The sequence below is a fragment of the Monodon monoceros genome, unplaced genomic scaffold (assembly GCF_005190385.1).
Source record: "Monodon monoceros isolate NGI ecotype Baffin Bay Population unplaced genomic scaffold, NGI_Narwhal_1 Super_Scaffold_13, whole genome shotgun sequence".
Classification (NCBI taxonomy): domain Eukaryota; kingdom Metazoa; phylum Chordata; class Mammalia; order Artiodactyla; family Monodontidae; genus Monodon; species Monodon monoceros.
This window is the reverse complement of record NW_021703769.1, coordinates 51,950,307-51,969,763: the sequence shown is the minus strand read 5'-3', so window position 1 is coordinate 51,969,763 and position 19,457 is coordinate 51,950,307. Positions and strand designations below refer to the sequence as shown.

Sequence of the window (19,457 nt, the reverse complement as noted above, 5' to 3'; positions counted from 1 at the left end):
GTGAGGAGGACGGGGTTCCATTTGAGGATGAGTGTCAGCGTTGAGGTGGGGGTCCAGGCCCATGGGTCCCCAGGGATGTGAGAGCAGGACCAGAAAACCAGGAGCAGGAAACAGAAACAGATGAAGACACCAGTCTGAGTTCTCCTGGGTGCCCCACATCCAGGAGACTCTGGGCCTGGAAAACAGCAGTCAGGGCTGGGGGCTGCAAAGGGGCCCTGCAGGGCCTGGGAGGGGAAGGGGAGTGGTAAATCTCTGGAGAAAAACAGGCTGTTGGCCGAGACAGGCAACACAGAGTAGCAGGGGCTCTGGGGGCTTCCAGCCTCTGCCCCCGCACCAGGGCCCCACCTGGGGGACAGAAAACAGGGAGGCCAGGGAAGCACGGCAGGAAGGAGCCCCTGCTCCTGGCTCCTGGCTCAGGCTTGGGCACTGGGGCTCAGAGATGGTGCCTAGGGGAGTTCTGAGTCTCTAGGACAGCATCAAGGCCCAGGAGCAGGAGTGACTGAGGAGAGGGCCCCTAAGCCTGGGTCCTGGAGCACCCAGGCCAACTGTGCCGGGTGGATGGAGGGGGTCCCCAGCTCCAGCACCCCTCTCACCTTCCCGGGCCTGGTGTTTAGGCTGTTGGAGGTGAGACCAGGGACAGAATGTATGTCGGGGGGCTTCTTGGAGCTGCTGAGCATGGGAAGAGATCATGGCTGAGGTGCAGAAAGAGGGGGCAGCTCCCCTGTGCCCAGGCCCAGCACAGTCCTGGGGTGAAGCAGTTGGGCAGACGGAGGACCTGGGAAAGAAAGGCTGAGACGTGAGGATGTGCTCAGCATGCCGGGAGCGCAGGGAGAGGAGGTAGAGGGACCCTGGGGACCAGGCTGGATGCAACTGGAGGGGCTGCATCGCTCCTGGCCACTGTTGTGCTTGGCCTAAGCCCCGATCTAGAGTCACGATGCTCTCAGCCCTTCCCCTGCCCCTTGGCCACAATGACTGGCTGTATCCCTATGACAGGCCATCTCTCCCCCAGGTCTCTGATGCCCCTGCTGGATCCAGACTCCAGGCTCCTGGTCCTGGCGGGAAAGGTGAGGAGAAGCTCAAGCCCCCACCCATGTCGGCTGGTGCCCTCACTCGCCAGACCTGGCCCGAACGTTTGACCTGGCCAGCCACCTGGGAGAGTGGGGAGTGCAGGATGCTATTCACCCCGGAAAGGAGGAGCTAGAACAGTGCTGCCCAGACTCCACCCCTGCCAGGGGCTCCAGGCACATGGGGCTCCAAGTCTCCATTCCATGCAGTCGGGGTCACTCCCTAGAACGTCAGCTTCGTGAATCCAAGGCTGAGAATAGAGCAGAGTCAGCACACAGCAGACGCTTTGTCCTGAATGTATACCCCTGGTGCTCATTCGTGCTCCATGATGATGAACAGGCGAGGCAGAGTCTACCAAGGGCTCAGCTCAGCGCCCAGCGCACATCAGCGCCCTGTAGACGTTGGCCGTGGCTCTGTGACTCCGTCCTTGGGGAGGGATGGGGTGGCTGGAGCTAGAGTCAGCGAGCAGCGCTCGGGTGGGGATCGTTTCAGGGCGAGAGTCAGCTGTACTGCTATGAGGTGGCCCCCGAGCAGCCGGCACTGAGCCCAGGTAAGCCCTGCTCCCCGCCCTGTGCCCCCTCCCCTCCCCGACCCACTCTGACTGTCCTCCACGGTGTCCCTGATAGTGACCCAGTGCCTCCTGGAGAGCGTGCTGCAGGGGGTGGCCCTCGTGCCCCGGCGAGCACTGGCCGTCATGGGCTGCGAGGTGCTTCGCGTCCTGCAGCTGAGCGACACAGCTATCGTGCCCATCAGCTACCACGTGCCCCGCAAGGTGAGGGGGTCCTGCGTGAGGGACTGGGAGGGCCTGGGGGAGCCTGGGGGACTTGACCTCACTGCCTGTGTGCTTGTGTGCCACCAGGCTGTGGAGTTCCACGAGGACCTGTTCCCGGACACTGCAGGCTGTGTGCCTGCCTCCGACCCCCATGCCTGGTGGACTGGTAGCAACCAGCAGGTAAGGCCAAGGCCTGGCTGACTGCTTCTGGCCTGCACCACCGGCAGCAGCCGCGTCCATGGCACGTGGTCCACCTGTGCACTAACTCAGCTGCCTGGTGTCCCCTATCCCCACCCCAAGCCCTCCTGCCTCACCTGCCGGCCTCTACCCACAGGTGCAAAGGGTCAGCCTCCACCCAGCCTGCCGACCCCACCCCAGCTTCACTTCCCATCTGGTACCCCCTGCAGAGCCCACCCCGGAAGAGGCCCAGCCTGCAGAGACACCTGTGGGTGATGCGGACCCCAGCGTGAGTATCAGCGTAGCCCACCTGGCTTCCCCGTTGCAATGCTGCAGCAGGGGCCCCAGGTCAGGGCAGGAGTGTGTGACCTGCCCGATGGTCTCAGAAACAAACGCAAGAAGCATAAATGAAGAACCTCCGTGTTCTCAAAATTGAGCAAATGCCTAGAAAGTGAGACTTCCATATAAAATCTGGATTTCTAGTTTCTCTTGAAAGATCTTTTTTTTAAAAAATTTATTATTTATTTATTTGTTTATTTTTTGGCTGCGTTGAGTCTTCCATTGCTGTGCGCAGGCTTTCTCTAGTTGCGGCTAGCGGGGGCTACTCTTCGTTGTGGTACAAGGGCTTCTCATTGCGCTGGCTTCTCTTGCTGCGGAGCACGGGCTCTAGGGTGCATGGGCTTCAGCAGTGTGGCACACGGGTTTCAGTAGTTGTGGCTCATAGGCTCTAGAGCGCAGGCTCAGTAGTTGTGGTGCACAGGCTTAGTTGCTCCGTGGCATGTGGGATCTTCCCAGACCAGGGGCTCGAACCCGTGTCCCCTGCATTGGCAGGCAGATTCTTAACCACTGTGCCACCAGGGAAGCCCCTCTTGAAAGATCTTGACCATTCTGGGCCCACCTTCCCAGGAGCAGCAGCTGCTACCTGCTGTCCCACGTGCTAATGCTCAGCTCACCCCGTGTTACCTCCTGCCCATCAGCGATTGCGTCCCCACCCCACATCCCTCGGTGGGGCTTCCTGCCTACCCCAGTGTCCCAAAGTGATGACCCCGGCATCCCCTCTCTCTTTGGCTGACCACCCGCCTGACGGGGCTGCTGGCTGACCAGAGCTTTTCTCCCAGGAGGGCTTCTCCTCCCCTCCCAGCTGGCTGACCTCACCCTCCACGCCCTCCAGCCTGGGGCCCTCGCTCTCCAGCACCAGCGGCATCAGCACCAGCCCCAGCCAGAGGTCCCTGCAAAGCCTGCTGGGTAAGTGCCTCAGCGCGGGGCTAACCCCCTACCACGGGAGCCCTGTCCACCCCCACCCCAGCCACCCTCCTCTGCACCCCAGTCCTGCCTCCCCCCACAGTCCCGCCTCCCCTCCTGGAGGAGTCACTTCTTCGCGGGATGAAGAGAGTCTCACCTGTAAGAGGGTGGCCTAAACGTTCCGAGATCCCTCGAGTCTCGTTCTGGGCGAGTTGTGTTGGCTGGACTGGCAGAGATCTGGGCACACAACCTGCACGGTCCTTTGCTGAGGGGACCAGGCAGTCCGGACTCAGGACTGGCCCGGGTCCTCCTGCAGGACAGCGCGGGGCAGGCAGGGCACCCTCACCTCATGTGGCTCCGTGTCCCTGCTGCCCGCCAGGCCCCAGTTCCAAGTTCCGGCATGCTCAGGGCACCGTCCGGCACCGAGACAGCCACATCACCAACCTCAAGGGGCTCAACCTCACCACGCCTGGCGAGAGCGACGGCTTCTGTGCCAACCGGCAGCGTGTGGCCATGCCCCTGCTCAGCAGTGGTGGGCAGGTGGCCGTGCTCGAGGTGAGGGGCCCCAACCTGCCGCGCTGTCCCCGTGTCCCTACAGGACGCTGAGGGCGTCAGGTGCCCACACCAGCTCACATTCTCTAAGCACAAACCAAGTGCCCAGCATCCCATGCGGTGTGTGTGTGGGGGTGCTACTCTTATCCCCATTTTACAGATGAAAGCAGTGAGGCACAGAGAGGCTTAGTGACCTGCCGGGTCACACGCTGTGTAAGTGGTGGAGCTGAGAATTGAACCCAGGCCACCTGAGCCCCAAGCCTGAGCTCTTTCCACCACTCCATGCTGCCTCCCTCACTTTCCGGGGCTTGGCACTTGGGGCTCAGAGCGCAAGGTGGCTGAGGCAGAGAGCTTGGGCCACCTGGTGGTGCATCGTCAGCTGCAGAGGGTGTGGGCCCAGGCATGCCGCTTGCCCTGCAGCCCTGGGGACCGGACTCTCCTGCACGTTACTGATGGGCCTCGGGGTGGGGGCACCTCCCACAGCTGCGGAAGCCCGGCCGTCTGCCCGACACAGCACTGCCCACGCTGCAGAATGGGGCAGCCGTGACCGATCTGGCCTGGGACCCCTTTGATCCCCACCACCTCGCTGTGGGTAAGGAGGCTGGGCACTGGGCTTGAGGGAGGGTCCCAGGGTCCTCAATGGGAACAGAGAAGGGGGGCCTTGGATCAGCAGTGATGAGCCTGTGCTCTCTGCAGCTGGGGAGGATGCCAGGATCCGACTGTGGCGGGTACCCCCAGAGGGCCTTGAGGAGGTGCTCACCATGCCTGAGGCCGTGCTCACAGGTCAGGGGGGCCTGGGTGGGGGCTGGGGGGTGGGCGGTGGCCCCTGAGGGGCTCAGTGTCACCCCATGCCTCGCCTCCAGGCCACACGGAGAAGATCTATTCTCTGCGCTTCCACCCGCTGGCAGCTGACGTGCTGGCCTCCTCTTCCTACGACCTTACCATTCGGATCTGGGACCTTAAGGCTGGAGCAGAGCGGCTGAGGCTGCAGGGCCACCGGGATCAGGTAGGACAGCTTTGGGGGCAGGCGCCCAGCCACAGGGCAAGAGGCTGCTTCTCACATGCCCACCTGCCCCCAGATCTTTGGCCTGGCCTGGAGTCCTGATGGGCGGCAGCTGGCCACTGTCTGCAAGGATGGGCACTTGCGGATCTACGAGCCCCGGGGTAGCCCTGAGCCCCTGCAGGTGAGCAGGAGGGGCTGGGGGCGGCCCTCAGACCTGGCGGGGGTCCCAGCTGGGCCTCATGTACTGTATCCCAACAGGAAGGCCCAGGGCCTGAGGGGGCCCGTGGAGCCCGCATTGTCTGGGTGTGTGATGGTCACTGTCTCCTGGTGTCTGGCTTTGACAGGTGAGAACTCCGGGACCACTATTCCCATCCCCAGACTTCAGCAGCCACCTGTGCCTCCTCCCCCAGATACACATACACCTGTCAGGCATGCAGAAGCTGTCCCCAACTCTCATTTATTGGACAGGTGGATGGATGGATGGATATGTGGATGGATAGATAGATGGGTGCATGGGTGGATTGATGGGAGGGAAGGAGATGGGGAGGAATGAATCAACTAGGGGCCCAGAGGGATGAAAGCCATCCCTGCTGCAGAGCCCATATCTGGTGGGGATCAGACAAAGCACACAAAACACAGAACCAAGCCTCCTGGAGAGGTCCAAGGGATGGGCATTTGGTGCTCTGAAGGAAGGATCAGGGAGGGCCTCCTAAGAGAAGTATCATCTGAACTGGATCACAAAGGGGCTGGTAAACACAGACCCGGAGGAGAGGGCATTCACCTCTGGGTGGAGTGGCCCAGAAGGTGACCATCCTGGCTGGAGCAAAGGGCCTGGAACAGAATGTGGGGAGAAAAGTCCAGACTTAATAGCCACGGTGGCCATGGGACAGGAGTGTGCTAAGGAGGGGCAGAGGGGACAGAGGTCCGGGAGGAGGCAGGGCGGCAGGTTAGAAAGCTATTGTATTAGGCCAGGCCAGTGGTTCTGAGGCTGGGTTAGGAAGGAGGATGGGCAGAGGCCTCTCCTCCCACCCTGAGGCCCTCAGGCCTCCAGCCCCGCAAGATTGGGGGCCTTGCTGGAGTCCTTGCCATGCCCCAGGCCCCTCCAGCTCTGAGGACCTGCTTCTGCCCCCCTGCAGCCGAAGTGAGCGCCAGCTACTCCTGTACTCGGCTGAGGCCCTGGCCAGTGGCCCCTTGGCAGTGCTGGGGCTGGATGTGGCTCCCTCGACCCTGCTGCCCAGCTATGACCCAGATACCCGCCTGGTGCTGCTCACGGGCAAGGTGGGCTGGGGTGCACAGGCGGGGGCTTTGGGCAGGTGAGAGGAGGTGGGGGGAAAGGCAGCTAATGCTGGCCACCTCACTGTTGCCATCCCCCCAGGGCGACACCCGCGTGTTCCTGTATGAGCTGCTCCCCGAGGCCCCCTTCTTCCTGGAGTGCAACAGCTTCACATCACCTGACCCCCACAAGGTGAGCCCTCGCACACGCACACGCTCCCTGGTCCTCCTTCCGTAGGTGGGACCATGGGCTACCCGCCCTCTCGTGGCCATGTGCAGGACTGCAGGGGCCTGTGGGGCCCTTGAGTCACTGGGCCGGGTGGGGTGTGCCCAGCAGCCTCCGGAACTGTTTTTTGTTGTTGTTTTTTTAAAATTTATTTATTTTTGGCTGTGTTGGGTCTTCGTTTCTGTGCGTGGGCTTTCTCTAGTTGCGGTGAGCGGGGGCCACTCTTCATCGCGGTGCGCGGGCCTCTCACTGTCGCGGCCTTTCTTGTTGCGGAACACAAGCTCCAGATGCGCAAGCTCAGTAGTTGTGGCACACAGGCCTAGTTGCTCTGTGGCATGTGGGATCTTCCCAGACCAGGGCTCGAATCCGTGTCCCCTGCATTGGCAGGCAGATTCTCAACCACTGCGCCACCAGGGAAGCCCGGGAACTGATTTTTAAACTCAACCATTTGTTAAAAATTAAACTACGTAAGTTTAAGTTTTATGAACCCACAAATAAGTTACAGTAAAGACCAAGGCAATAGATACTTAATTTATCACTTTCTAATTATTTTACTTGACTTCACTATTATTTGTACTGTTGAGGTTATTTACATCTGTGGGCCCTGTCTGGCAGAAATATTGTATCATGGGCTGCTACTGCACATCTCTTCCCAAATCTGCATTCACCCAGTTATGTTAGTAGTGTGAAATTGACATGGTGGGAGTTTTCACACCATGGAAATAGGCAAACGCTACAAACGCGGCATTTCCCCTCCAGAGAGCTAGTCGTTAAATATCACACCACTCTCCAGGGATAGGCCTTGGTCCTGATGGTCCTAAGTGAGGGGGCCCAGGTGCTCAGTGTGAGCTCTGGACTCCAGCCCCAGCTCGACTCCCTTGCCGCCCCAGGGCTTCATTCTCCTGCCCAAGACGGAGTGTGACGTGCAGGAGGTGGAGTTTGCCCGATGCCTGCGACTTCGCCAGACCTCCCTGGAGCCTGTCACCTTCCGGCTGCCCCGAGTCAGGGTGAGGTTGGGGGCCCAGCATGCCAACGCCCAGCACCCCCTGCCTAGCCCCTGTCAGAGGCTTTGGGGCCTGACTGGTCTTGTCACCAAACTGCCCCACTCACTGCTCTTTGGGGCACCTGTTTCCCTTACTCTGCTGATGTTCTGAAACTTGCAGAAACCTCAGATTGGGGTCCTGGGTCTTGCCATGCCCCCCTCCCAATGGATGCCTCTGTGCCCTAGGCCTCTGGTCAGTACCTCAGGGCAGCCCCTTACTCCCTCCCTGCAGAAAGAATTCTTCCAGGATGACGTGTTCCCAGACACCACCGTGAGCTGGGAGCCGGTGCTCAGCGCTGAGGCCTGGCTGGGAGGCGCTAACGGGCAGCCCCGGCTTCTTAGCCTGCAGCCCCCTGACATGACCCCAGGTAGGATGAGGGACTGGGCTGGGGGGGCAGGTAGGAAGCAGGGGAGTGGGTGGGGGTTGGAGAAAGGGGCAGAAGGCCCAAGTCTGAACCTCTAGTTCCTCTGGCAATCTGAACCTCTGGCAATCAGAAACCTCTAGTGTTCCCAGGGATGGGGTGGTTGCTCTTCGGACTTGGTCTCTGAGCCCCTGGAGGGCAGGGCCCAGGGTCTGTGTTTCCATCACAAGCCCTCCACCCCCAACACACGTGCGCACGTGCACACAGCCTGGTGCCGAGGGCAGGCCTTGTGAACCGAAGCGCCACCTCTGGACTCTCTGCCATGGAATCCCCCAGGGGCTGGTACCAAGCGGTTAGGCCAGGAGGCCCCACCAAAGGGGCTCTCTGCTGCCTGATGCTTGTTGCTGTCCCACCCCAGTGAGCCAGGCCCCCCGTGAAGGCCCAGCCCGGCGGGCCCTATCCTCAGCACTCTACCTGGAAGAGAAGTCGGACCAGCAGAAGAAGGAAGAGGTAGGCATGGAAGAGGGCTGGCCGCTGGGGTCACAGGGCCCTGGCTGCTCCTGGTGACTGCCCTTCAGTTCTCTAGTCCAACCCAGATTGGGCGAGGAGCGAGTGTCACCCACTTGTCAGTTGGACAGGGAAGACCTTCCAAAGCCCTGAAGCTGACTGCTGCCGCCCCCAGGGCACAGGGCTCAGGAAGCCAGGGAAGGGTGGAAAGAGGCCTCACCCTAGCCTGGCCCAACCCAACCAGACCCAAGTGCACTGGGGACCCTGGTGCATATTTGAGCGTCTGAGGCAATATGTGGAGACAGCTGCTCTGTGACTCTTATGTTCCGTGTTAGAGTCTGTCTGTCTCTGGCTCCCCCGTCTCTGTCAAGGTATCTTTTTCAATGAAAACCATCAGCTTTGTCAGGGCTCTAATGAAAATGATTCTCCCACAACTTTGAACCTTGGGGTTCCAGCCTTGGGATCTGACATTCTTGGGGTCAAAAGCCCTGTTCCCTTCCCACCTCTTCTCCCGTCCCCTCTCCCAGCTGCTGAGTGCCATGGTGGCAAAGCTGGGGAACCGGGTGGACCCGCTCCCACAGGACTCCTTCGAAGGTGTGGACGAGGACGAGTGGGTGAGTGGACGAGTGGGCCCTGCTGCCTGTCCCATCTCTCCCCGACTCACGCCTGCCGCATGCACCACCCCCCTCCCCCAGGCCCTCTCAACTCCCTCCCACTTCTTGGTTTATCTCCCCAGGACTAGCCTGCCCACCAGCCACCTCTAGCCTCACCTGCCACTGCTGCCTCCTTGAACCACCTGGTGCCCCTTCACACCTCACGTCTCACCCTCAAACTGGAAGCCACCTCTTGGCCGGGACACACCTCACCCCAGAAGGCCTGGCTTCCTTTGGGTCTTGGGCATTTCCGTAGCCTCTGGGCCCTGCTGCAACCCCCATGGATTGTCTGCATCTCTGCATTTTCTGGGACCAGCTGCTTCTCCTCAGCTACCTGCTAGCATGTGGAGCCAGGGGCATGGGGGTGGGGTGGGCGTGAGGGCTCAGTGGCATGTCCCTGGGCAGCCGTTGGGCTCCCTGTCCCCTCTACTCTGACCTGGGCTGGTCCCAGCTTGGGCTGGCTTCGCCCAGCACCTTCAGTTATCACATGCCGTCCTATCTTGCCTGCTGCTCCAGTTCTGGTCAAGGGCCTAGGGGGCTGGCCCTCCACCAGGCCGTTTGGAAAAGCACCAGCCTCAGGGGCCTGGGACCAGTAGCCCTGCTCCCCAAACTTGAAGCCAGGAGGAATGGGCATCACAGAGCTGATAGCCCAATGAAGGGGGTGTGAGCCCCGCAGGGACTAGCCTGCACGTACCCTGGATGTTTTTAGCAATTAAACTTTTCTAAGCTGGCCACCTCTCGTGCCGCTGTGGTCTCTGGCTGGCTAGAAGGGGAAGGGGACAGGAGTATGGGTGAGGTCGGTTTGGTCCTGGGCTCCCGCTTGTCCCAGGCCTCACTCTGCTCCTGCTGGGAATTCATTCATCCAACACGCTAGTATCCAGCAGGGCTCTGGATGGCAGCTCCTGTAATGAACGGGAGAGACATGGCTTCTCAAGGCACTTAGTATAGTCTTAGTAGGCCAGGGTGAGCTGGACCATGTGCAAGTTCGCAAATAGACAGAGCAAGGAAGGCTGTGAAGTAGATAAACTACGTGAAAGGGAGCCACGGGGATGCAGGAGGAGACTGTAGTCAGGGTCTGAGAAGCGATGTTTAAGCTGAGAGCTAAGACCTGAAGCCCATAAAGGCATGGAGAGAGCCCTGGGAAGAACGTTTCAGACAAAAGGAAGGGCAGCCAGGGTGCTGAGAGAATAAAGAATTTGGAGAGTTGGAGGAAAGGAAAGAAGGGTAGTGGTCCAGAACATAGTAGGAGGCAGCCCGACTCTCATTCACTCAACAAACGTTTGTTGAGTGCCTTCCATGTGCCAGTCACTCTTCCAGGTGCTGATGCCCAAGAGTGGAGAAAAGAGATCAATGTCCTGCCCTCCAGGAATCCACATTCTAGTGGGAGGGAACAGATAATAAACATAAAGATGAATGAATGGTATAATTTGATAGAATGTGGTAAGAGCTTCAGAAAAAAATAGGAGGGATCAAGAATGGGGCTCCCCTGGTGGCGCAGTGGTTGAGAGCCCGCCTGCCGATGCAGGGGACACGGGTTCATGCCCCGGTCTGGGAAGATCCCACATGCCGTGGAGCGGCTGGGCCCATGAGCCTTGGCTGCTGAGCCTGCGCGTCCGGAGCCTGTGCTCCACAACGGGAGATGCCACAACAGTGAGAGGCCAGCGTACCGCAAAAAAAAAAAAAAAAGAATGGAGGTTTATGGGTCTTCCCTGGTGATCCAGTGGTTAAGACTCCAGGCTTCCACTGCAGGGGGCACTGGTTTGACCCCTGGTGGGGAAAATAAGATCCTGCATGTCACATGGCATGGACAAAAAAAAAAAAAAAAAAAAAATGGAGGTTTAAACCAAATACAAGGGTCCCTGGTGGCGCATTGGTTAAGAATCCGCCTGCCGGGCTTCCCTAGTGGCGCAGTGGTTGAGAGTCCGCCTGCCGATGCAGGGGACACAGGTTCGTGCCCTGGTTCGGGAAGATCCCACATGCCGCAGAGCGGCTGGGCCCATGAGCCATGGCCGCTGGGCCTGCGCATTCGGAGCCTGTGCTCCGCAGCGGGAGAGGCCGCAGCAGTGAGAGGCCCGCATACTGCAAAAAATCAAATCAAATCAAAGAATCCGCCTGCCAATGCAGGGAACATGGATTCGAGCCCCGGTCTGGGAAGATCTCACATGTGTGGAGCAACAAAGCTCATGTGCCACAACTGCTGAGCCTGGGCTCCGGAGCCCATGCTCTGCAACAAGAGAAGCCACCGCAGTGAGAAGCCTGTGCACCGCAACGAAAAATAGCCCCTGCTCACCGCAACTAGAGAAAGCCCGCGCCCAGCAACGAAGACCCAACGCAGCCAAAAAAAAAAAAAAAAAAAAACGGACACAAAAGGCCGCATGTAGTATGATTCCATTTCTATGAAACATCCAGAAGAGACATCCATAGAAGAGGAGGCAGATTAGTGGTCACGAGGGGCTGGGGGAGGGGGAAATGGACAGTGACTGCTCATGGGTATGGAGTTGCTAAGGCTGGGCTGAAAATGTTCTGGAACTAATGGTGATGGTTACACAATTCTGTGAATATACTAAAAAGCACTGAATTATGCATTTCAAAAGGGCAAATTGTGTGGTGTATGAATTCTCTCTCAATAAAGCCCGTATTAGAAAAGAAAAGGAATGGAGGACAAGTTGCAGCGATGGTAGGGCATCAGGGTGGCCTCACTGAGAAGCTAACATTGGAACAAAGACTTGAAGGAGGAGGGAGACGAGCCCTCCTTTCCAGACAGGGAACCTGGAATGAAACCTACTTTGAAGTTTCCTGTTTTCCTAAATATTTGTGAGAATTTGACGTCTTACACACACACACACACCCATTTGACCGGTGTTGTTCTGTTGCTCCTAGCGCCCCAGGATAGGCAGGACGGCCAGAGGGTCCTGAAACCGCCCATCAGTAGCCTCCGGTGGTCGCCGGAACGCCGGAGGCTGAGGCAGGCCCCGCCCCGACTCCGCCCACGGGCCATAGGTCTCCGCCCACGCCCCGCCCTTTCAGAAGCAACGCGCATGCCCAGCGCACGCGCTCTTCGCAGCTTCCCTTGACCTTTGACCCGCCGGCCGCCCTTGAGCCGGGGCCGAGGGGCCGGGAAGCAGGAGCCCGTGCCTCCGAAGCACGGTGGCCGCCATGGTGAGGCATGAGGAGGGGAGGGGAAGGGAGGCAGTTTCGGGGCTGGGCCTGGGAGCTCCGGCTGGACTGCGGGCGCCGCGCGCCACCTGCGTTCCCGGCGGGGAGCGGGGACTGGGGTGTCGCAGCCGGGGGTTACTGAGGCGGGCGCTGGCGACCTCGGGGCCAGGGGGAGCCTTCTGGCTGGAAGGCAGGGCGGGTCTGGCATGCCGGGAAATACCGAGCAGATGCGATCGCCGTGTGCGCCAGCCACGTGCCGGCAGCCCAAGGTGGAGGTAAGTCCGGCCCGCGAGCCCCTGCTCGGTCCCCGAGCTAGTTGATGGTGTCGCCCTATTATCGTCCCCATTTGAAAGCTGGTGAAACGGGCTCCGGGACTTTCACGAGGAAGTGGCAGAACTGGGACTTGAACCAGACCCTGCAACACCGAAAACTGAGCGTTTCTGCGGTACCATTGGCACCCAAAGCAGGACCACAGATCTGGGCCACACTGGCTGCGTCAGGTCACCTGGGGACCTTTAAAAGTACAGGGTCCTGAGCTCTATCCCCGGATAGAGGATTGTTGAGTGATTGAGACAGTGGGTTTGGGGAGCCACTTATTAACTGATAGTGTTAAGGATAAGGTAGGAGCTTACAAGTGCCAGGCCCTGAGCTGAGGCTTATGTAGATTCCCATTTAATTCTAAAGAAGTTGGTGCTCTCATTGTCCCCATTTTACAGATAAACAATCTGAAACTCAGGGCATCTGACTTTTCCAGGGTCACTCATCCCAGTTTTGAGCCCAGCTGCTCTGTGTCCTGAGACTACACATAGAACCACATTGTTCCTGCCTTGTAATAGTCACTGCCATTTTCTGAGGACCCCGCCCCCCCACCCCAGCTGGGTCTTTCACACACATTCCTGCGTGTGGCTCTGGAGGAGTTGGTACCTTAAAGGAGAAAGCAGCCGAGTCCGTAAAATAGGGCAATATTAATAGGAAAATGACATGAGCTAAGTCTTTTATATATATATGTATATATATATATAAATTTGTTTATTTTATTTATTTTTGGCTGTGTTGGGTCTTCATTGCTCGGGGCTTTCTCTAGTTGCAGGGAGCAGGGGCTACTCTTCGCTGTGGTGCGCGGACTTCTCATTGCAGTGGCTTCCCTTGTTGCAGAGCACAGGCTGTAGGTGCGCAGGCTTCAGTAGTTGTAGCACACAGGCTCAGTAGTTGTGGCTCGCGGACTCTAGAGCGCAGGCTCAGCAGTTGTGGTGCACGGGCTTAGCTGCTCTGCGGCATGTGGGATATGTGGGATCTTCCCGGACCAGGGCTTGAACGCATGTCCCCTGCATTGGCAGGTGGATTCTTAACCACTGTGCCACTAGGGAAGCCTGACATGAGCTAAGTCTTGAAGGATGTTGGGATTAGACAGTATTGGAGTAGGAGAGAGGATGTTCATTGGGTTAATGGGTATGGAGTTTTGGGGGGATGGATAATGAAAATGTTATACAGCTCTATGAATATCCTAAAAAGTGCTGAATTGTGCACTTGAAAAGAGTGACCTGTGTGGTGTATGAATTCAGAATAAAGAAGGAGGGGAGCCGATCCTGGAGTAGATGGTGTGGCTGCAGTACGTGACGTGGAGAGCAATGAGGGGAGAGAAAACTAGAGAAGTCATTTGTAGCCAGAGCTGGGGATGCCAAGCTGGGGGTAGACTGAATTGGCTGGTAGTGACAGCAGAGGTAGGGTATTGTGTGCGTGTTTTGGGAGGATGGCCAGAACCCTCCTTCAGCAGAGGGAGTGGGAGGCATTTGGAAGCCCTGTCAAGTGTCACGTTCATTCAGATGTGTATCGGGCACCTGCTGTGCTAGCCACAGCCCAGGCCCTGGACATACCATGGCAGATGTGACAGTTGTGGTCCTGACCTCCCTCCTGCCTAGTTGTGATGCCAGCAGCTGTTTGCAGGGGCCCTGGGTGAAGAAAGCCCCCTTTCTATCTCCATGTGTCCTTGAGAATAGGGTGAGTCAGTGGCTGTCTCTACCCACCAGCCCAAGGAACTGTGCATTGAAGGGAACTTTGCACATCCATCTGTCCAAAGCCAGGTTGCCTTCTTGATGCACTTCACACAGGACAAACCACATTCCTTAGGGCTTCCCAACCCCCCACACTGCCTGTGGTCCTTTGCCCCAGCTGCAGGGCTTTGGTCCCGCATTGTGCCACGTTGCTCTCCAGGCAGGAAAGCATATGTGCCATCTGCAGTGTCCCAGGCATGGAGTCTCATGGCTCTGACCTCTGCTCCTTGACCAACAGCTTGGCCTGAGTTGGATGCTGTGTTGGCCAGTTGCTCTTGCCCAGGGTCTTCAGGCCCGAGCATCAGTCAGTGGATTATGGGGTGTTTTAGGGCTTTCTGGGAGAGGCCTCAGCCAGTAACTGTCTTCATCCCCTGTGGTAGCTGCAACTGGCACAGCAGTGCTCCCCATGAATCCTCAGCTCTGAGCACAGCTGACCCACCTGGCACTTGGTAGGTGTCTGGGTATTGAGTAGGTAGCTGAGAAGCTTGGCTGCACCTCTGATCTCTAGATCATTCAGCACCAAGCAGGATCTGGCCTGGAAGCAGAGGCAGCTGTTGAGCCACTCAGGTGTCCACTTTTTACATGCCTTGCCTTCTGAGGGCCTTAGCCCTCCTATAAGGGGGGTATTATTCTCCCCATTTTGCAGATAAGAAAACTGAGGTTCAGAGAGGTTGAGTGATTGCCAGGGCCACACAGCTGGCAAGAAGCAAAGCGGGGACCCAGGTTATGTCAGCCTGACTAAAGCAGCCTTCTCACTTCTCTTCCATGCTGCTTCCAGCTCCCTGGGAATGTAACCCAACATTTTGCAGCTTTTTCCCCTGAGGAATCAGAGGATCTATCAAATGAGCTGCTGTGTTGGGCGGAGCTTTGTTACTCTCCAGTGCCTGGCCAGTGTCAGGTTTTGGGAAACAAAGAGTAGTAATAAATGAAAATCAACATTTATTGAACACCTACTATATTATCAGGGTCTGAGCCAGGCACTTTATAAGGATTACTTCATTTAATCCCCGTGACAGCCCTATTGTTGACCACAATAGGAGAGGAAGCTGAGGCTCAGGGAGACTGGGGAACTTATCCAGGGTACCTAGCTGTCATTTGCACACAGGTGATTCCAGAGCTTGTCTGTGTAACCTCCGCATCACTGCCTCCCCCAGGAGATGCCTCCCGCAGGAACCTTGGTAGCTGCGGTGGGTGGACCAGGCAGCTCCCTTGGATGGCTGGGGTAGCCTCTGAAACTTTGCAGGAAGCCCAGCCTGTCCTGCAGCTATGGAGCTCTGGCAGCAGGAACCATGGGCAGGGGGTGGTGGGGGAGCTGCCCAGTTAGAGCCTCAGCTCTTAACGTTCATTATTTAGCAACAGTCACCACCTGGGCAGAGAAGTAAACACCTGACTACGAGGCAGTGCAGGCAGTGGGATGGGGCTGCTGTCAGGTGTGGCAGCAGAAGGAGGTGTGGTCGGAGGCCTGGTGGGAATTCCTGGCCAAGGGAACACTCGGAATCACCTGCTGTTAAGCCTCTCAGTCCCTCAGACAGGACCAGCTGTCCATCTCAGAGCCTCCTGCCCGACTTGGGAGAGGCTTTAGGCAAGCGGGGGTTGGGGGAGAAGCCAGGTGAGACTTTCCCGTCTGATCCTCGTTAGTCTATTCACCTCAGTGCAGCGCCTGCAGCCCCGCCCCTCTCTCTGATCACTGGAGAGTCTTCATGGTGTGAAATACGGGGCTTATGAAATTTCCACCCACTTGTGAAATCCAAACCCACTTCCAATTTATCAATCCCCGCTAATGGCCTGGAACCGCATCCCACCCCACCCATTAGGAGGCCAGCAAGGCCAGTTCTGGAGTCGGGGTTCCACTGGAATCTAACAAGCCCGTCTTCGGCCTCTGGGTTGGGTCCTGATCCTTGTCATGTTGTTCAGTCGCCCTCCCTGCAGACCCCAGGATTCTGTGTGAGGTGGGCAGCCTGGGGATAGCTGATAGCACTGGCTGTGGATTTTCTGCCCATCTTCCCCCAGGTATTAGTTGTGTGTCCTCATGTTGGTCACTAAACCCCTCTGTGTTTCAGTGTCTTGAGTTGTTGGGATTAGATGGCACAATAGATAGAATGTGTTTGTCACAGTGCTCAGCACCCTGGCTAAGTCCATTCTTGGTTGTTGGAAACCACTTGGATGTGCCATGTGAGCAGTGGTGACCTGCCGCGAGCATTCTCCGGGTGTCCTCCACGCACCCACGTTTGTACCAGCTCACACACACACGTGCTGTCTGTTTGTAATCCTTGGTCACAGTAAGATCTGTATGTTTCCCATCTCACCCGCCTGCCTCATCTTACCTCCTACTATTTTACAAGACCTCTGGGCTCTTGGCTGCTCCCAGGCATCCCCTACACTTTCTCCCAGTTGGACTCACCCTGGTCCCCCTGCCTAGCAAGCCCCCATTTTCCCATCGAGATTCTACCTGCCAGGAGAAGTGCCATTGCCTCCCAGAGTCTCCCTGTCCTTCCTGAGGTGTCCCTCCGGTGCCTTTCCACGCCTCTGGTCATGCTTGATGACCACTTGTCTCCATGGTGCATTGGCCCACGCGGTCTTGGGGTAGAAGACGCTCGCGCTGCGCTGCGGTGGAGGGTTTCCCACAGGGCCGGGTCCTGGGTATCTTTGTGGTCCCAGTGCTAACTGTCAAGCAGGGTTTGAGTGAAGGAGTGAGCCAGTGGAGGAACAGGGGTTGGCCTGCTCTCCCTTACCACTTGGTCCCTGCTGTGTTTGTCTAAATGCCCACCTAGTGGGCTTTGCTCCTTGAAAGTGGAGGGTATTTTGGTCTTTTGTTGTGTTGATTGTAACTGACTTGAATAGTGTGGGGAGAATTAGAATGGCACGGCGTTTCCCCACCAGTAAAGGTTGGACCAGCCAAGTACAAGAAGCTGCCGGTCGTGGCAGAGTGAATGGTGGGTCTGGGACCGGCCCTGAGTTCTGGTTCCCAGGCCACTTTGCCTTGGCTCCTGTCCGCCTCTTCCAAAGGACGAGGGAGAGTCCCGTCTGCCTCTGGGGATTCTCTTGGGTCCCCCCCTCCCCCGCTCCCCAGGCCTGCTGTCCCATGGGCACCCGAAGCCACCCAAAGCAGAAGCTTTTTATCAGGGTGCTTTGGAGGAAGTGGTCTATGGCTGCTGCTCCGAGCTTCCTTACCTCAGCAATCCAGAAGTCTTGTCGCACAGCCACCACTTCCAGGGTCCATCACTGGGGGCTCTGAGAATGTAGCCTGCTAATAGGTGCCTGCTTTGCTCACAGGCCAAGTACCTGGCCCAGATCATTGTGATGGGCGTGCAGGTGGTGGGCAGGGCCTTTGCCCGGGCCCTGCAGCAGGAGTTTGCAGGTAAGCTTGGGCCTCTGTCTCCTTGGGCTGGGAGATCCTGCCTGGCTCAGATTTTCCCGGTAGCTCTGGGCCCCTGCCTCGCACTGGGCCAATTGTGAATGCAAGGGCCCTCTGTGGGGTGGGGTTCTGGCAGCTCAGGTAGTCTGGGGCACTTCCCATTGGGGGGGCAGACTACTAGATCTTGGGACAATCCTATAAAAGGGAGACCTGATGGGCGTGAGCATCCGGCCAGAAATGGGCACACTAGCCCTCCTGGCCACCTGTTTTTGTAAATAAAGTTTTATTGGAACAGCCATACCTCTGGCTGTTTTCGAGGCAGAGTCCAGTAATTGCAACACAGACTAGTTGGCCTGCAGAACCTAAAATACTTATTCTCTGACCCTTTAAGAAAAAGTGTACTGGCTCCTGAATCTAGAGGCGTTGAAAGGGAAGAAGTCACCCAAGGCAGCCTGCTTTGGTGGCCTAGGTAACCATAGGGCAGAGTCACGCTGTCTCCCCCTGCTTGCAGCTTCACTCTGTTCCCGATAGTAACCTAAACTCCCCAACTTGCGATGCATCCAGGAGGTAGAGGCCAGGGGAGAAAAGAGGGACAGGGTCATCTCATGGTCTAGGTTGGGGACCTGATGCCAGGTTTGACCAGCCCCTGCCCCTGTCCTCACTTTACTACCGCCCACCCCCAAAAAATCCACTCCTGGAGAAGAGATGCCCTCTGGCCCGGCTTGTCTCCTCCCTCACGCCACCTGGCAGCGGTGAGCTGCCCACGTGGAAGGCCCAGGGGAGCTCCGGGCTGCTGAGTGCCAAGTGCTCACCCGTGTGTCCCCACAGCCAGCCGGGCAGCAGCTGACGCCCGGGGGCGCGCGGGACACCAGTCTGCGGCCGCCTCCAACCTCTCCGGCCTCAGCCTCCAGGAGGCACAGCAGATTCTCAACGTCTCTAAGCTGAGCCCTGAGGAGATCCAGAAGGTGAGGCCACCAGGCCAGCTCTGAGACAAGCAGACCAGAAGTGGGGATGGGGCGGCAGTACACCAGCGTTGGGAGGGGGGAGGGGGGCAGCAGAAACGGGCAGGAGCGGGGGCTCTGGCTGCGGCCAGCTGGGATTCGAAGAAGCCACTGTCACTTGTCAGTGTTTAGGCCACAGGCAGCGGTGGCAGAGGCGTGGGCCTCCCTCAGTGGGCACCTGTCCGCTTCTCCGCCCCTCAACGGCTCCGGGTGCCTTAGCGCGGTGGAGGGGGCGAGCCCTTTCGCTTTCCTTTTTGTCATCTCCTAGCTTCCCCTGCCTCTGTAATCCAGGGACCCTCACCGTCTCCCCTCCTCTGCAGAACTACGAACACCTATTCAAGGTGAACGATAAATCCGTGGGTGGCTCCTTCTACCTGCAGTCAAAGGTGAGTGCTGGGACGGGGGCAGGCCGCGGGGCCGCTTCTCACTGGGCCTCCCTCATTTCCAGGCAGTTCAGAGCTTGGCAGGAGAAAGGTCCCTGGGGCGCAGGGAGCCCCCTGAACTGCCAGTCCCTCAGGGCTGCCAGCTCCATGTGGCCCAGCCAGTGGGGCTGCGTTGGCCTGGGCCCTGTGTCACCCTGGACAGTGGTGCCCCCAGCAGCCGAGGCTTTGAAGGGCCAGGACTGCTAGCTGGTGGAGTGCTGGAACCAGCTCTCAGCTCCCAGACTCAGTCAGTGCGTCCCCAGGCCCCTCTGTTTATATTCCGCTCAGGCTGTTACCTCTGACCTGCCTACTGCTCTCCAGGGAGCTGGAGCTGGACCCGGGGAGGGAAGGGGCCATCCTGCCTAACTGTTAGTGACTCCCTCCCCAGGTGGTGCGAGCGAAGGAGCGCCTTGAGGAGGAACTCAGAATCCAGGCCCAGGAGGACAGAGAGCGAGAGCAGCCACCCAAAACGTGACCTCTCGGTGCCTCATACCCCACCCGCCCACCTCTAATTTATAGCTCGGTAATAAATGTCTTTTCCGCATTTCTTGAGTGCGCACGGCCAGATTCCAGAAGGCAGGCTGCTCTTCCCGCCAGCC

General features: G+C 58.2%; 2 protein-coding genes across 4 annotated transcripts in view; both read left to right on the top strand.

Moving 5' to 3' along the window:
- LOC114893648 (coronin-7) overlaps positions 1 to 9,605 on the top strand; it is a 57,894-nt gene extending 48,289 nt beyond the window's left edge. Inside the window, exons 10-28 of one of the 2 annotated variants that reach the window (XM_029219294.1) lie at positions 1,010 to 1,064; positions 1,558 to 1,615; positions 1,692 to 1,837; positions 1,925 to 2,017; positions 2,172 to 2,303; positions 3,133 to 3,259; positions 3,636 to 3,811; positions 4,292 to 4,400; positions 4,505 to 4,591; positions 4,672 to 4,814; positions 4,888 to 4,992; positions 5,070 to 5,155; positions 5,948 to 6,089; positions 6,187 to 6,276; positions 7,200 to 7,316; positions 7,584 to 7,719; positions 8,132 to 8,223; positions 8,748 to 8,834; positions 8,957 to 9,605. In XM_029219294.1, the coding sequence (XP_029075127.1) occupies positions 1,010 to 1,064; positions 1,558 to 1,615; positions 1,692 to 1,837; positions 1,925 to 2,017; positions 2,172 to 2,303; positions 3,133 to 3,259; positions 3,636 to 3,811; positions 4,292 to 4,400; positions 4,505 to 4,591; positions 4,672 to 4,814; positions 4,888 to 4,992; positions 5,070 to 5,155; positions 5,948 to 6,089; positions 6,187 to 6,276; positions 7,200 to 7,316; positions 7,584 to 7,719; positions 8,132 to 8,223; positions 8,748 to 8,834; positions 8,957 to 8,962 (1,987 nt within the window). In that variant the 3' untranslated portion in view covers positions 8,963 to 9,605. The remainder of the gene's footprint in view (positions 1 to 1,009; positions 1,065 to 1,557; positions 1,616 to 1,691; positions 1,838 to 1,924; positions 2,018 to 2,171; positions 2,304 to 3,132; positions 3,260 to 3,635; positions 3,812 to 4,291; positions 4,401 to 4,504; positions 4,592 to 4,671; positions 4,815 to 4,887; positions 4,993 to 5,069; positions 5,156 to 5,947; positions 6,090 to 6,186; positions 6,277 to 7,199; positions 7,317 to 7,583; positions 7,720 to 8,131; positions 8,224 to 8,747; positions 8,835 to 8,956) is intronic. The other variant, XM_029219295.1, reaches the window with a different exon arrangement.
- Positions 9,606 to 11,942: 2,337 nt separating this feature from the next.
- PAM16 (presequence translocase associated motor 16) lies at positions 11,943 to 19,402 on the top strand. Of its 2 annotated transcripts, none has more exons than XM_029219302.1 (5): positions 11,943 to 12,032; positions 17,354 to 17,438; positions 18,264 to 18,400; positions 18,757 to 18,822; positions 19,247 to 19,402. In XM_029219302.1, the coding sequence occupies exons 1-5, from the start codon at positions 12,030 to 12,032 to the stop codon at positions 19,331 to 19,333; spliced, it is 378 nt and encodes a 125-aa protein (XP_029075135.1). In that variant the 5' UTR covers positions 11,943 to 12,029; the 3' UTR covers positions 19,334 to 19,402. The 2 variants fall into 2 exon arrangements, with proteins under 2 accessions (XP_029075135.1, XP_029075134.1); XM_029219301.1 differs by lacking the exon at positions 11,943 to 12,032 and adding an exon at positions 12,142 to 12,304.
- The last annotated feature ends 55 nt before the right edge of the window (positions 19,403 to 19,457 follow it).